The 15,246-nt window shown below is 37.9% G+C and overlaps 1 protein-coding gene across 2 annotated transcripts in view; it reads right to left on the minus strand.

Annotated features, from left to right (window-relative positions):
- The window catches only part of CORIN (corin, serine peptidase), a 229,245-nt gene that overhangs the window by 168,686 nt on the left and 45,313 nt on the right, over positions 1-15,246 (minus strand). For both annotated transcript variants that reach the window (XM_082638500.1, XM_082638499.1), the window contains one exon: positions 15,002-15,209. In XM_082638500.1, coding sequence (XP_082494626.1) covers positions 15,002-15,209 — 208 coding nt within the window. The remainder of the gene's footprint in view (positions 1-15,001; positions 15,210-15,246) is intronic.

A 15,246-nucleotide genomic window follows, 5' to 3' on the forward strand; every position in this document is an offset into this window, starting at 1 on the left:
TGTACACATGCCTAGCAAGACTCTCCACCTCACCATATGTCTACCCCCCAACACTCACATCCTTGCCAACAGTATCTGCTTGCAGGACTGATTCCATCATGCCCTCTTTCTCACTTTCAGCAGATATCACAGGACAGTCAGTATGTCCGGGTCTCTCTCACTTCCTGGATTCCCATATGTTCGTGGATCAAATGTAACCTTCTCAGTGAGATTTTCCTGAACAACATTTTGCTTAAAATTGCATCCCTTGCCACCATACCCATACTCTCCCAAAGCTCTTCAATTCTTTTTGGAATTTTTCCATTGTACTTATCACTGTCTGATACACTATTATTATTATTTTAAAAAGTTTTAATCTGTTTGCTTATTGCCTAACTCCTTCCAAAATAATATATGGTTCATGAAGTAAAGGATTCTTGTCTATTTTGTTTGCTGTCCTATCCTTAGTGTATACAGTAGGCACTCCATAAATATTTGTTTGAGAAATAAAAGAATCACATGCAGAGGATAATTTGGTGGCCTGCTTGGAACAAAGCTGTCAGAAGCAAAGTTGGGAGCAGAACTGTCACTACTTAATTCTCAACTTAATGGTTTGTACAATAGCTCGCTCCATCCCTGCTCACATGATCCCCTCCCTAACAGGTCAGCAAATTCTACACTGTTGAATCTTGAAATAATTCCCACGTAAAGGCAAAATCTCAGTAAAACTGCTACGGATAAAAACCCTACAGATTAAGTGTCTCGCTTATATGTCAATAGTAAGATGTCACCCTTAAAATAGAGAAACTTGAGGAAATAACAACAAATAAACACAGCTTGAATTAAGATGAATGTGACTACCAAACGTACAATAGCTAGTGGGAAGCAGCCGCATAGCACAGGGAGATCAGCTTGATGCCTTGTGACCACCTAGAGGGGTGGGATAGGGAGGGTGTGAGGGAGGGAGACTCAAGAGGGAAGAGATATGGGGATATATGTATATGTATAACTGATTCACTTTGTTATAAAGCAGAAACTAACACACCATTGTAAAGCAATCATACTCCAATAAAGATGTAAAAAAAATAAAAAATAATAATAATAAAAAAAAGATGAGTGTGAATAATGTAAAACCACACAACCGCCCCTGAAAGAGAATATAAAATTCCATACCCTTCTACCCAGCAAGATCCTGATTCTCATTAATACTTGGCATACTTACCAGGGCTCATGGAATAGAGGATTAACAATCACAGAAAAATTTTCAATTGTTCAATTATTTTTTGCAGCTCTTTTGATTTTTTGCACATCATGAAATGATGCCTTAAATATGGATCTTTGAATGCACTGAATTACTAGCATTAAATATAAATTCTAGTCACATCCACCTAATACCCATGAATTATTGAGGAGAAAAGTAAACAAACAACTCCACTGAGCTTGATGAAATATGTGCGCTTGGGACACTGTCAGTGATTTGACAAGGTGTTTTCAGGAAATTTGAGCTCCTGTGGCCTGATTCTCCAGCTTTACGTCTTTGTAAAATAAAAGTAATGTGAGTTATCTGACTGTGTATTACCCACACTTTGAGCCATTCTGGCACATAAATGAAATCTTACTTATCATTTTATGTCTGTATAATGCCAAAAAGCAGACTAGATCACCCATGTTGCCTGAGATTGAAAAGGGAACTGTGATACAATTGACCACCTAAACAGCCAGGTAGTCAGCACAGGTGTAGCCCAAAAGACTGCTGTTTACAAGTTGGCAGATAAAATCAGGGAAGTAAGTGGCAGATGACTTTCCGAATATTTAGTTGGTATTAGCAACAAAGTCTCTTTTTGCTTTGACTACTGATCTATATAAATTCTTAAAAAATATAGATATGAAAAAATATTAATTCTGTAATGTTTCCATTATTCTCAAATGTGACACAATTAGAGTTCTGGGGACATAGACAAAATCTTTAATAAATAAATTAGCAGTAGGTAATAATTCTTCATTTAGAAAAAAATAATAAAATAAGCTTATGCTGATTTTATATAATTTACAAATTCTTCAAAAAATTGTTTTAAATCAAGTCATATTTTTCAGTTGGCTTTTAAGATTATTTCAGGGTTGCATTTCCATAGGAGAGTGGCACATGCTATCTTATAAAATAATGTCTTTAAAAATACAGTAAGCTTTCTGAAAACTACAGGCCAATATCAATGATGAACACATGCAAAAATCCTCAACAAAATACTAGCAAACAGAATCCAACAGCACATTAAAAGGATCATACACCATGATCAAGTGGGGTTTATCCCAGGAAGGCAAGGATTCTTCAATATACACAAATCAATCAATGTGATACACCATATCAACAAAACGAAGGAGAAAAAACGTATGATCATCACAATAGATGCAGAAAAAGCTTTTGAAAAATTCAACACCCATTTATGATAAAAACCCTCCAGAAAGTAGGCATAGAGGGAACCTACCTCAACATAATAAAGGCCATATATGACAAACCCACAGCCAACGTCATTCTCAATGGTGGAAAACTGAAACCATTTCCACTAAGATCAGGAACAAGACAAGGTTGCCCACTCTCACCACTACTATTCAACATAGTTTTGGAAGTTCTAGCCACAGCAATCAGAGAAGAGAAAGAAATAAAAGGAATCTAAACCAGAAAAAAAGAAGTAAAGCTGTCACTCTTTGCAGATGACACGATACTATACATAGAGAATGCTAAAGCTGCTACCAGAAAACTACTAGAGCTAATCAATGAATTTGGTAAAGTACAGGATACAAAATTAATGCACAGAACTCTCTTGCATTCCTATACACTAATGATGAAAAATCTGAAAGAGAAATTAAGGAAACACCCCCATTTACCATTGCAACAAAAAGAATAAAATACCTAGGAATAAACCTACCTAAGGAGACAAAAAACCTGAATGCAGAAAACTATAAGACACTAATGAAAGAAATTATATACGATACAAACAGATGGAGAGATATACCATGTTTTCGGATTGAAAGAATCAACACTGTGAAAATGACTACTACCCAAAGCAATCTACAGATTCACTGCAATCCCTATCAAACTACCACTGGAATTTTTCACAGAACTAGAACAAAAAAATTTCACAATTTGTATGGAAACACAAAAGACCCCAATAGCCAAAGCAATCCTTTTTTTTTTTAACATCTTTATTGGAGTAAAATTGCTTTACAATGGTGTGTTAGTTTCTGCTTTATAATAAAGTGAATTAGTTATACATATACATATGTTCCCATATCTCTACCCTCTTGCATCTCCCTCCCTCTCACCCTCCCTATCCCACCCCGCTAGGTGGTCACAAACCACCGAGCTGACCTCCATGTGCTATGCAGCTGCTTCCCACTAGCTATCTATTTTACGTTTGGTAGTGTATCTATGTCCATGCCACTCTCTCACTTTGTCCCAGCTTACCCTTCCCCCTCCCCATATCCTGAAGTCCATTCTGCAGTAGGTCTGTGTCTTTATTCCCGCCTTGCCCCAGGTTCTTCATGACCTTTCTTTTTTTTTTTTTGTAGATTCCATATATACGTGTTAGCATACGGTATTTGTTTTTCTTTTTCTGACTTACTTCACTCTGTATGACAGACTCTAGGTCCATCCACCTCACTACAAATAACTCAATTTTGTTTCTTTTATAGCTGAGTAATATTCCATTGCATATATGTGCCACATCTTTATCCATTCATCTGCTGATGGACACTTAGGTTGCTTCCATGTCTTGGCTATTGTAAATAGAGCTGCAATTAACATTTTGGTACATGACTCTTTTTTTTTTTTTTTTTTTTTTTTGCAGTACACGGGCCTCTCACTGTTGTGGCCTCTCCCGTTGTGGAGCACAGGCTCTGGACATGCAGGCCCAGCGGCCATGGCTCACAGGCCCAGCCGCTCCGTGGCATGTGGGATCTTCCCAGACCGGGGCACGAACCCGTGTCCCCTGCATCGGCAGGCGGACTCTCAACCACTGCACCACCAGGGAAGCCTGGTACATGACTCTTTTTGAATTATGGTTTTCTCAGGGTATATGCCCAGTAGTGGGATTGCTGGGTCGTATGGTAGTTCTATTTTTAGTTTTTTAAGAAACCTCCATACTGTTCTTCATAGTGGCTGTATCAATTTACATTCCGACCAACAGTGCAAGAGTGTTCCCTTCTCTCCACACCCTCTCCAGCATTTATTGTTTCTAGATTTTTTGATGACAGCAAGATCCTTTTTGACCCACCTCCTAGAGAAATGGAAATAAAAACAAAAATAAACAAATGGGACCTAATGAATCTTCAAAGCTTTTGCACAGCAAAGGAAACCATAAACAAGACCAAAAGACAACCCTCAGAATAGAAGAAAATATTTTCAAATGAAGCAACTGACAAAGGATTAATCTCCAAAATTTACAAGCAGCTCATGCAGCTCAATATCAAAACAACAACAACCCAATCCAAAAATGGGCAGAAACCTAAATGGACACTTCTCCAAAGAAGATATACAGATTGCCAACAAACACATGAAAGAATGCTCAACATCATTAATCATTACAGAAATGCAAATCAAAACTACAATGAGATATCATCTCACACCAGTCAGAATGGCCATCATCAAAGCAATCTTGAGAAAGAAAAATGGAGCTGGAGGAATCAGGCTCCCTGAATTCAGACTATACTACAAAGCTACAGTAATCAAGACAGTATGGTACTGGCACAAAAAAAGAAATATAGATCAATGCAACAGGATAGAAAGCCCAGGGATAAACCCAAGCGCCTATGGTCACCATATTTTTGATAAAGGAGGCAATAATATACAATGGAGAAAAGACAGCCTCGTCAATAAGTGGTGCTGGGAAAACTGCACAGCTACATGTAAAAGAATGAAATTAGAACTCTTCCTAACACCATACACAAATATAAACTCAAAATGGATTAAAGACCTAAATGTAAGGCCAGACACTATAAAACTCTTAGAGGAAAACATAGGCAGAATATTCCATGACATAAATCAGAGAAAGATCCTTTTTGATTGACCTCCTAGCAAAATGGAAATAAAAACAAAAATAAACAAGTGGGACCTTATGAAACTTAAAAGCTTTTGCACAGCAAAGGAAACCATAAAAAGACGAAAAGACAACCCACAGAATGGGAGAAAATATTTCAAATGAAGCAACTGACAAAGGATTAATCTCCAAAATTTACAAGCAGCTCATGCAGCTCAATATCAAAACAACAAACAACCCAATCCAAAAATGGGAAGAAGACCTAAATAGACATTTCTCCAAAGAAGATATACAGATTGCCAACAAACCCATGAAAGGATGATCAACATCACTAATGATCAGAGAAATGCAAATCAAAACTACAATGAGGGGGCTTCCCTGGTGGCGCAGTGGTTGGGAGTCCGCCTGCCGATGCAGGGGACACGGGTTCGTGCCCCGGTCCGGGAGGATCCCACATGCCGCGGAGCGGCTGGGCCTGTGAGCCATGGCCGCTGTGCCTGCGCATCCGGAGCCTGTGCTTCGCAACGGGAGAGGCCACAGCAGTGAGAGGCCCGCGTACCGCAAAACAAACAAACAAACAAACAAACAAAAAAACTACAATGAGGTATCACCTCACACCAGTCAGAATAGCCATCATCAAAAAATCTACAAACAATAAATGCTGGAGAGGGTATGGAGAAAAGGGAACCCTCTTGCACTGTTGGTGGGAATGTAAATTGATACAGCCTCTATGGAGAACAGTATAGAGATTCCTTAAAAAACTAAAAATAGAACTACCATACGACCCAGCAATCCCACTACTGGGCATATACCCTGAGAAAACCATAATTCAAAGAGTCATGTACCACAATGTTCATTGCAGCTCCAATTACAATAGCCAGGACATGGAATCAACCTAAGTGTCCATCGACAGATGACTGGATAAAGAAGATGTGGCACATACACACAATGGAATATTACTCAGCCATAAAAAGAAACGAAACTGAGTTATTTGTAGTGAGGTGGATGGACCTAGAGTCTGTGATACAGAGTGAAGTAAATCAGAAAGAGAAAAACAAATACCGTATGGTAACACATATATATGGAATCTAAAAAAAAAAAAAGAAAAAGGTTCTGAAGAACCTAGGGCCAAGACAAGAATAAAGATGCAGACGTAGAGAATGGACTTAAGGACATGGGGAAGGGGAAGGGGAAGCTGGGACGTAGTGAGAGAGTAGCATGGACATACACACACTACCAAATGTAAAATAGATAGCTAGTGGGAAGCAGCCACATAGCACAGGGAGATCAGCTCGGTGCTTTGTGACCACCTAGAGGGGTGGGATAGGGAGGGTGGGAGGGAGACGCAAGGAGATATGGGGATATATGTATAGCTGATTCACTTTGTTATAAAGCAGAAACTAACACACCACTGTAAAGCAATTATACTCCAATAAAGATGTTAAAAAATACAGTAAATTTTATAAGCAGAAAAATTTGATACTTTTTACTAAAAGATTATCAGCAAAATTCAACTCAAAAGTGGTATAGTAATATAAAGGTGTGCAGTAGTAGAAATATTGAAAATAAACTGGATAGTGGGGAAGAGGTTTTGTAATTCTGGTATAGCAAATATTTTTGAAAAAACCATTTCTGTATCAACTTTGATGCCATTTTGATTGTTCACCTAGAGGCCATCTCAGTAACCTGGCCATCTTTAGTAATAGGATGGAGTTAGAACAGGAAAACCGTATCATCTGTACATTTGAAATGACAGGCAAATTTTACTCTAACTTTAAATAATGGTAACTAGAGTATGGGGTTATTTTTCTAGGGAACTTTGCTTCTTCTAAAAAGGAAGCCTAGGACCTTGATAAGAAATGAACAAATTGTGCCTCCAGAAAAAGGAATTTTAAATACCTCTTGTTTCTGTCAACATTTTTTTTCTTCTTCTCTAGTGGCTGAAACAAAAGTATGCCTAGAACTTTTATTTACCTAACAGGATTTTAGCAAAACCAAAAGCTTAAAAGGTGAACACAAGGTGAATAGAAGATAGCAACATAGCAGAATCCCAATCTTGATTTTAGGAGCAAAACACAGAATTCAGGCTGAAAAGCAAGCTGATCTTAATACCTAGAGTCAAAAATTCTATTTTCTACCATGAACTTTTCAACTCTGAGCAAGACCAAGCCACCCAAGGCACACAGGTGTTCCCAGAAGATAATCTGACATTTCCCCAAGATGACACACTGTAAATATTTGTTTAACATTTATTTAGGTGAGAACCTGACAGTTGCAACAGAGAAAAAGAGGGCTTTGGCTGGCAGGGTCCCAATTTGCAAGCCCCACTGGGCAAAACAGAAGTCCTGCAGATAACTGGGCCCATCGTTTCTGAAGGCAGTTAGGTGACTACTTGCTGCTACTGGATCCATGGGAGTGTCAACACAACCCTACCCAAGGCCCCCAGCTGGATTCTCTATTATTCCCAAAGCAAATATAAAAGTGTCCCTGAGGAAAGTTATGGTAGATTTAATTTTCTTCTTTTTTCAAAAATTTTTAGACCTCCTTTAATCAGGGCCATGGGCCATGAGTGAACCTGCCCCTTCATCTATGGGAAACTAATTGACCATAAGATGCTGTACTCCTTTTCACAGTTTCTCCATTAAGTTCTCACCAGTCAGTTTAAATATCTCTAGTGATAACAGCTCACCATTTCCTGAGACAACATTTCCATATATATACAACTTTAGTATCCATAAAGTTCTCATTTTAGTTAAGTTAGAATTTACTTTTCTATGACTTTCAGTTCCTGGTTCCACCTTTGCCCTGTGGAAGCATAGAGAAAAAGTGTGCTCCCTCTTCCAGTCGTGGCCCAGGAGATTGGAGGGTAGCCATTGTGCACCCTCAGGGCCTCACATCTCCAGGTCCCCCAACTATTCTTCACATGAACCACTATCGTGGTCATTTTTCTTTAAACACGTTTATCACTGTTTTGTTTCTGCTCTGTACATGAACCTTACATCTAAGATTTTCAACTAGAGTAGACCTAAAGTCTTCTTAACTGATGCATATGAGTCAGTATTAAAAAGAAAGCACTGAACCACCAAGCCAATCCTCAAGAACAACCTAGTGTTTCCTCATCTATTAGATACAGGATTTTGACAGAGATAAACAAGAACAAGTTAATGTACTTTAGCTGGTTGTTCTGCCAACTGATGCTCACTCAGAAGGAAGTTAAATCATCTCTGGGAATACCATCCAACTCAATTTAAAATTGTAATTATTTAACACACGTATAGAATTTGATTTATGCATGAGTTTTCAGGAACATATCAATTATACAAAGCAATGCACAACCATAATCAATGGATTTTGAACTCCCATTTACCTAGACATTTAGGGGAGCTCCCTAATGGAAGAGTTTATTTATTGATCCATTTATTCCAACAAATATTTATTGAGCACCTACTATGTGCTGGGCACTGCTCTGAACAATGGGTATACAACAGTGTGCAAAGTCAGTAAGTTCTCTGCCATTGTGGTGCTTATAAAGTAAGACAGACAACATACAGACAAGCAAAAAGGGACACAACCTTGCTGCAGTGAAAGATAACAGAACTACCGAGGGTGATCAGAGAAGATTTCTCCACACAGATGTCTTTTGAACAGAGGGCATAGATCAAGGGGATAGATCCATCCTGGCAAAGGGAGCAGCATGTGAAAAGGAAGCTGGGGAAAGGTGGGCATTTTTGAGAAAGGTCAGTGTAGCTGTGGCAGGGTTGATGACACCAGAGAAGCAAGGAAGGCTTCAAAAGCCATGGCAAAAAGTTCAGCTTATAATCTAAGTCTAAGAGAAAGCCCTTGAATGGGTAGAGGCAGGGGAATGACATCATCTAACTTGTGCTTTTATTTTTTTTCCCTTTCAGTTTTATTTAGACACAACTGACATACAGCACTGTGTAAGTTTAGGATGTACAGCTAATGATGACCACAATAGGTTTAGCAAATATCCATCATCTCATACAGATACAAAATTAAAGAAATAGAAAAAAATATTTTTCCTTGTGATGAGAATTCTTAGGATCTACTCTCTTTAACAACTTTCATGTAATAATGTACAGCAGTGCTAACTGTGTTTTTAAATCATAATGTTGACAGCTAAGTGGAAAATGGATTAGAAGGTGAAAAGAATGAGAAAAATACGCAAACCTTGCATCTCTGAAAGAGGTGATAAAGTTTATACCCTCCCAGAAACTCACACACCATCTTTGACTACCATATCAATAATAGTACTATTTATATTTAATAATAATTTACTTATTGTTTATAACAATAGTACTTATGGAGAAGTTACTGTGTGCTAGAGAGTGCAGAGCATATATGAGCACTGTATAAATCATTCTGCTTAATACACACAAACAAACCCTATGAAGTGGGTATTATCACTTTCATGAAACAGATGAGGAAACTGAAGGTGAGGAAGGCCAACTGAAGTGCCCAAGGTCTTATAATTGGCAATTGGCAGAGCTGTGGTTTGAATCAGGTTTCATCTGCCCCCCCCAAACTTTCAAGTGCATTCTCTGCATTTACCAGAGTAATTTCTCTAGTCTCCAGTGAACATATTTATTTGCAGAAAAGTATAGTGCTTTTGAAGAAGTTCATTTGAAGAACCTCACTCAACCTCTTCCACAATCCTATAGGGATTGAGTACATGAAAGAAAACTGTCTGGTAGATCCCAGGTTTGAGATACAATCTTTAATCTCTAGTCATTTAGCTAGATAAAGAATTTTTTCAGATAATTTATCTATTTTCTTGACTAAAATGTGGATAGCAGAACCTGACATATCTCATCTTTTTTTGGACAAGTTCAATTAGGTCCGGCATGAGAAATATTGACCCCAAAATAGATGCATTAGCTAAACTTTGATCAGGACTTGATGATCCAGGTATTGTGCTAAATGCTTTAATATGAGTTATCTTAGTCAAAAACCAAAAAATGTGGAACACTTCACAAATCTGCATGTCATCCTTGCGTTGGGACCATGCTAATCTTCACTGTATTGTTCCAATTTAGTATACATGCTGCCAAAGCAAGCACTAGATAAGAATTTTTTATTTCATGTCTACAGATGTTAAGAATATCTGCTAAGCACCTAGGGGCAAATCAACACTCCAGAGGAAAAAAACCAATAGAAAACACATCCATTTTTAAATGTTAACGATGTATTTCACGAGCAAAGTTTCTCTGCAAAGTCTTAAAGATGTGAGTAGGGTGATGATCACAAGATCTCCTGGGTGTCTTCCAGAAGCAAAGCCAAGGCAGGACCTCTCAGGCCAGTTAACCCTGCTTCAGCTTTGATAAATTCATAGACCTATTATTTCAACCCAGAGGGAAAGGGTGATAGTTACATATCAAAAGCATGTGGCTGCAATGTTTTCTTCCTCTTCCAAACACAGAGATTTTAAGTGTATCAAAAAGTCATCCAGAAACATCTGTTATTCTCCTGGCCTAGGAATTGTTCATCTCTCTCTACCTACATGCTGATATTTTTAAGCTATTCCTTCTAACCCACATATTTTTAGGGCTACCTAAATTGTTTATCAGTCAAATCTCTATATTTTGAGATATATTTCATTGAATCAATATAGTTATGGATTATCCTGTATTATAAGATATCCTTTAATTATCCTGTATTATAGTCCATGATACACACACTTATTTTTTAATAAATGAAACAATTAATGAAACTGTTTAATTAAACTGTTAAAGTTCACTGTTATATAATATAGTTGAGTACAGTTGAGGTCTCAAAGGGACAGGTTAAAAACCATACTACTTATACATCCCACTATATCTTTTTAAATTAAAGTCTAAATGTTATTAAGTACCTATTTTCTCTAGGATGGAATATAAGCAATTCTCTATTATTTGAATAGTAGAGTAGTAGAGAAAATGAGTAGAACAAATGATCCAAAATAGTGAAATATAAGAAAAAATGTTTGATATATAAAAATATAAGAATTATTTTCTACAATACATTTTACATTTCTGAACTTATTTTACTTATTAAATTTAGCTTGCAGGTCTCATGCACATGCTAAATGAAAGCAGGAAGCACTGGTCTGAAAGTACAATCATAAAATTAAATAGAATAATGAATGTAATAAAATGTAGGACAAGTCCCTGAAGGATACCTGAAAATTGACTATAAATTATTACCCACTATAACAGAAAATGGAAAACTCTCCTATGAGAGCATTTCTCAGGATGAACCAGGTCAGGAGAAAAACAAATTTTACCTAAAAGTACCCTGAAGACTCTGGGCAGCTTAACTAGAATTTTACCACTGATTTAGCTGAGAGTAGAGACTGAATTATCAGAAAAAGGATGATCAAAATGAGTTAAGAGTCCCCTGGAGGCCGAATGCACTCTCTTTCATTGTCTTATATGAAATTTGTATAAGTATATATAAATTTCATGGTAAAGAGAGAACTTTCATGGTAAAGAGAGAAACTCTTTTATATAAGTATATAAATTTATATAAGTATATATACATATTCCTGAGTCCATAGAGAAATTAAAGCAAAGAGATGTAAGTGAAATTGTTTGAAATTAGGGAGAAATGGAATCCAACTCCAGCAGCCTTAAGTATTCTACCTAATTTTCTTTTAATCCATATAGTATCCTACATTTTTTCCAGAATCCTTCAATATTTAGCATATGTTAGAAATACTCTGTGCTCTCAATGTCATTAGTACTGCCCCTCCTTTCCAATCCACTGATAGCTATTGCTGACATTTACTGAGCTCTTCATAAAAACACTGCACTGTCATTTAATCCTCACGTGAACTTTGTAAAGCGCAACGATTATCTCCATTTTACAGATGAGTGGACTGAGACACGCAGCTCCAGAGCCTGTGTATTGAATGGCGACCCCCAAAAGACACGTCCATGTCCTAACCTCGGGAACCTGTGAATGTGACCTTATTTGGAAAAATGGTCTTTGTGGCTGTAATTAAGTTAAAGACCTTGTGATGATGAGATCATCTTGGGTTATCTGGATGGGCCCTAAATCCAGTGACAAGTGTCCTCACGAGAGCAGACACACACAGACAAGAAGGCCACGTGAAGACAGAGGCAGAGACTGGAGTGATGTGGCCACAAGTCAAGAGTGATTGAAACCACTGGAAGGAAACTGGCAAAGAAAGGAAGTGAGCCTCTCCCCGGGACCCCTGGCACAGTCCCCACCAGACTTTGGACTTCTAGCTTCTAGAACTGTGAGAGAATAAATTTCTGTTTAAGCCACCCAGCTTGTAGTAATTTGTTATGGCCGCCCTAGAAATTTAAGACAATCACCACGTTATAATGCCACTGTTCTAGGAACATAAAGGGCCTCTCTACTACCATGCCATAGGTTGACTCTTGGGAAAGATCTAACAGAGTTTCTCTCTTTACCCTGAAAGTACCCTCTGCAAATGATTCTTTCAGGGGAAACATTTTCCTGAATGTGGTGTCTGGTAATAGTGCTTCTATACTTACTTATACAATTCAGAATCTATTGTTTCTTTTCTACTCAGTTTTTATTTTACGGCAATGTAGGTTGTTTCCAGTTAAAATAATAAAAACCTTCTCTAGGTCCATCCACCTCACTGTAAATAACTCAGTTTCGTTCCTTTTTATGGCTGAGTAATATTCCATTGTATATATGTGCCACATCTTCTTTATCCATTAATCTGGCGATGGACACTTAAGTTGCTTCTATGTCCTGGCTATTGTAAATAGAGCTGCAATAAACATTGTGGTACATGACCCTTTTTGAATTATGGTTTTCTCAGGGTATATGCCCAGTAGTGGGATTGCTGGGTCGTATGGTAGTTCTATTTTCAGTTTTTTAAGGAACCTCCATACTGTTCTCCATAGTGGTTGTATCAATTTACATTCCCACCAACAGTGCAAGAGGGTTCCCTTTTCTCCACACCCTCTACAGCATTTATTGTTTGTAGATTTTTTGATGATGGCCATTCTGACTAGTGTGAGATGACAGTGAAGTAAGTCAGAAAGAGAAAAACAAATACCGTATGCTAACACATATATATGGAATCTAAAAAAAAAAAAAAAAAAGTGGTCATGAAGAACCTAGGGGCAAGATGGGAATAAAGATGCAGACCTACTAGAGAATGGACTTGAGGACACGGGGAGGGGGAAGGGTAAGCTGGGACAAAGTGAGAGAGTGGCATGGACATATATACACTACCAAATGTAAAATAGATAGCTAATGGGAAGCAGCCGCATAGCACAGGGAGATCAGCTTGATGCCTTGTGACCACCTAGAGGGGTGGGATAGGGAGGGTGGGAGGGAGGGAGATGCAAGAGGGAAGAGATATGGGGACATACGTATATGTATAACTGATTCACTTTGTTATAAAGCAGAAACCAACACACCATTGTAAAGCAATTATACTCCAATAAAGAGGTTAAAAATAATAATAATAAAAACGTTTGTCTATTCAAAACTTTCTTTGTACATTAAATTAGTACAATTAACATGGAACCTATCTGCACTTTAAAATGCAATTCATTTTCTCATTACTACTCTGAAAACTTTCTAACATTTTAATTCAGAAAATAATTGATGTTATATATGATTATGTACTTAACAGTGCTTTGAAATTTAAAAAACTGTATACTTATTAATTCAGACATTCCATAACATACTTTTATTGATTTACTCTCACTGAAAATTATTACTTCAATATAATATAATATCAAAGTTACATTATTTCAATATAATATAATATTGAAATTGTATTATTTCAAAAAGGTGGGAATGCGTTCAAAGGTACAAACTTCTAGTTATAAAATAAATAAGTCATGGAGATGTAATGTACAGCATGGTGACTATGGTTAATAATACCATATTGTATATTTGAAAGTTAAGAGAGCAGATCTCAAAAGTTCTCATCACAAGAAAAAAAATTTGTAACTGCGTGGTGATGGATGTTAACTAGACCTATTGTTTTAGGTTGTACACCTGAGACTAATATAATGTTACATGTCCATTATACCTCAATTTAAAAAAAAAAGAAATGAGCTTACAAGACACATACACAAGTACACCGACTCACATGTTCTCCCTCACCCTCCCAAAAAAGAAAATTCTTTCTAATCCTATTTGATATTGTGCTGGACAGTCTCTGTTTGTCACTCTGCATCTACCCTTCACCCTCTTCACCCTGCTCTGGGTTCCAGTGTGGGCCGTAAGAATCACCCAGCATCTCACCCGTACCTGATTTAGATGAGATTTGGGACCTCTGAACTGATGATATTGGGATGAGATTTTGGATTTCATCTATTGCACTCACATCAATTGCTTACCCTTGCCCAATTGTCGTGGGTGAGTTCAGTCGGTAGGAGGCCGTGGCAGAAGAGAGGGCAGGAGGAGAGTGAGGTCAGGGCATCTATTCCTTCTTCTCTCTCCCTGCAGTACTGAAGGGCTGGCAGTGGCTGTGCCCCTCTGTCTCGAGTCACAGAACTTGGCTTGTCGGGAGAACCCCTGCCCACAACTACAGCTTTTTCCAGATATGCCTGCTCTTTGTCTCTTTCAAGTCTTGAATATTGGAACTGCATCGCATTATCATGAGACCCTGGTGCCTCTCATCCTTACTTGTTCTCTTAACCTTGCCCACACCGCCATAAATCGTCTCTTCAATAAACTCTTTTCCATCGCCCTTGGAGTGTGCTGTCTTCTACCAGACCCTCACCAAAACAGCTACTGACTACCCTAGCTGATGGCCTCTATCTAATAACCTGAATAATTTCTTCCCATAAATAAAATTATCCCAGATTTCCCAAAAATGTCTACTTCAAAAGGATTACAACTGGTGTGGGATTTTTTTTTCCCTTTAACAACAACCAAACAAAAGGGGGTAGCTTGGGATGATTTTGTTCTTCTCAGACACTTCGGCTACTACTGACACTTATCACTGAATGCTTTTCGTTCCAAAATACCTGTCATCACCATCACCGATGCACTCGGGGAAGGCAAGGCTGCAGCCAAAAAGCATGATATGTTGATAGCAACCAAGTCGATGGAGGTACATGAAGAACTTGAGGAACTTCTCCATTTCCATGTTTTTGACAATAGAGAGGAGAGGTGTCAGCGTGGTGTGGTAGGGCAGCATCTGACACTGGCTGTGAGTGATGTTCATGCAGGCACCTGAGAAGGCAAGACAATTATGTTTAGGAAAAGACAC

The sequence above is a fragment of the Mesoplodon mirus genome (assembly GCF_964341445.2).
Source record: "Mesoplodon mirus genome assembly, chromosome: 2".
Taxonomy (NCBI): Eukaryota; Metazoa; Chordata; class Mammalia; order Artiodactyla; family Ziphiidae; genus Mesoplodon; species Mesoplodon mirus.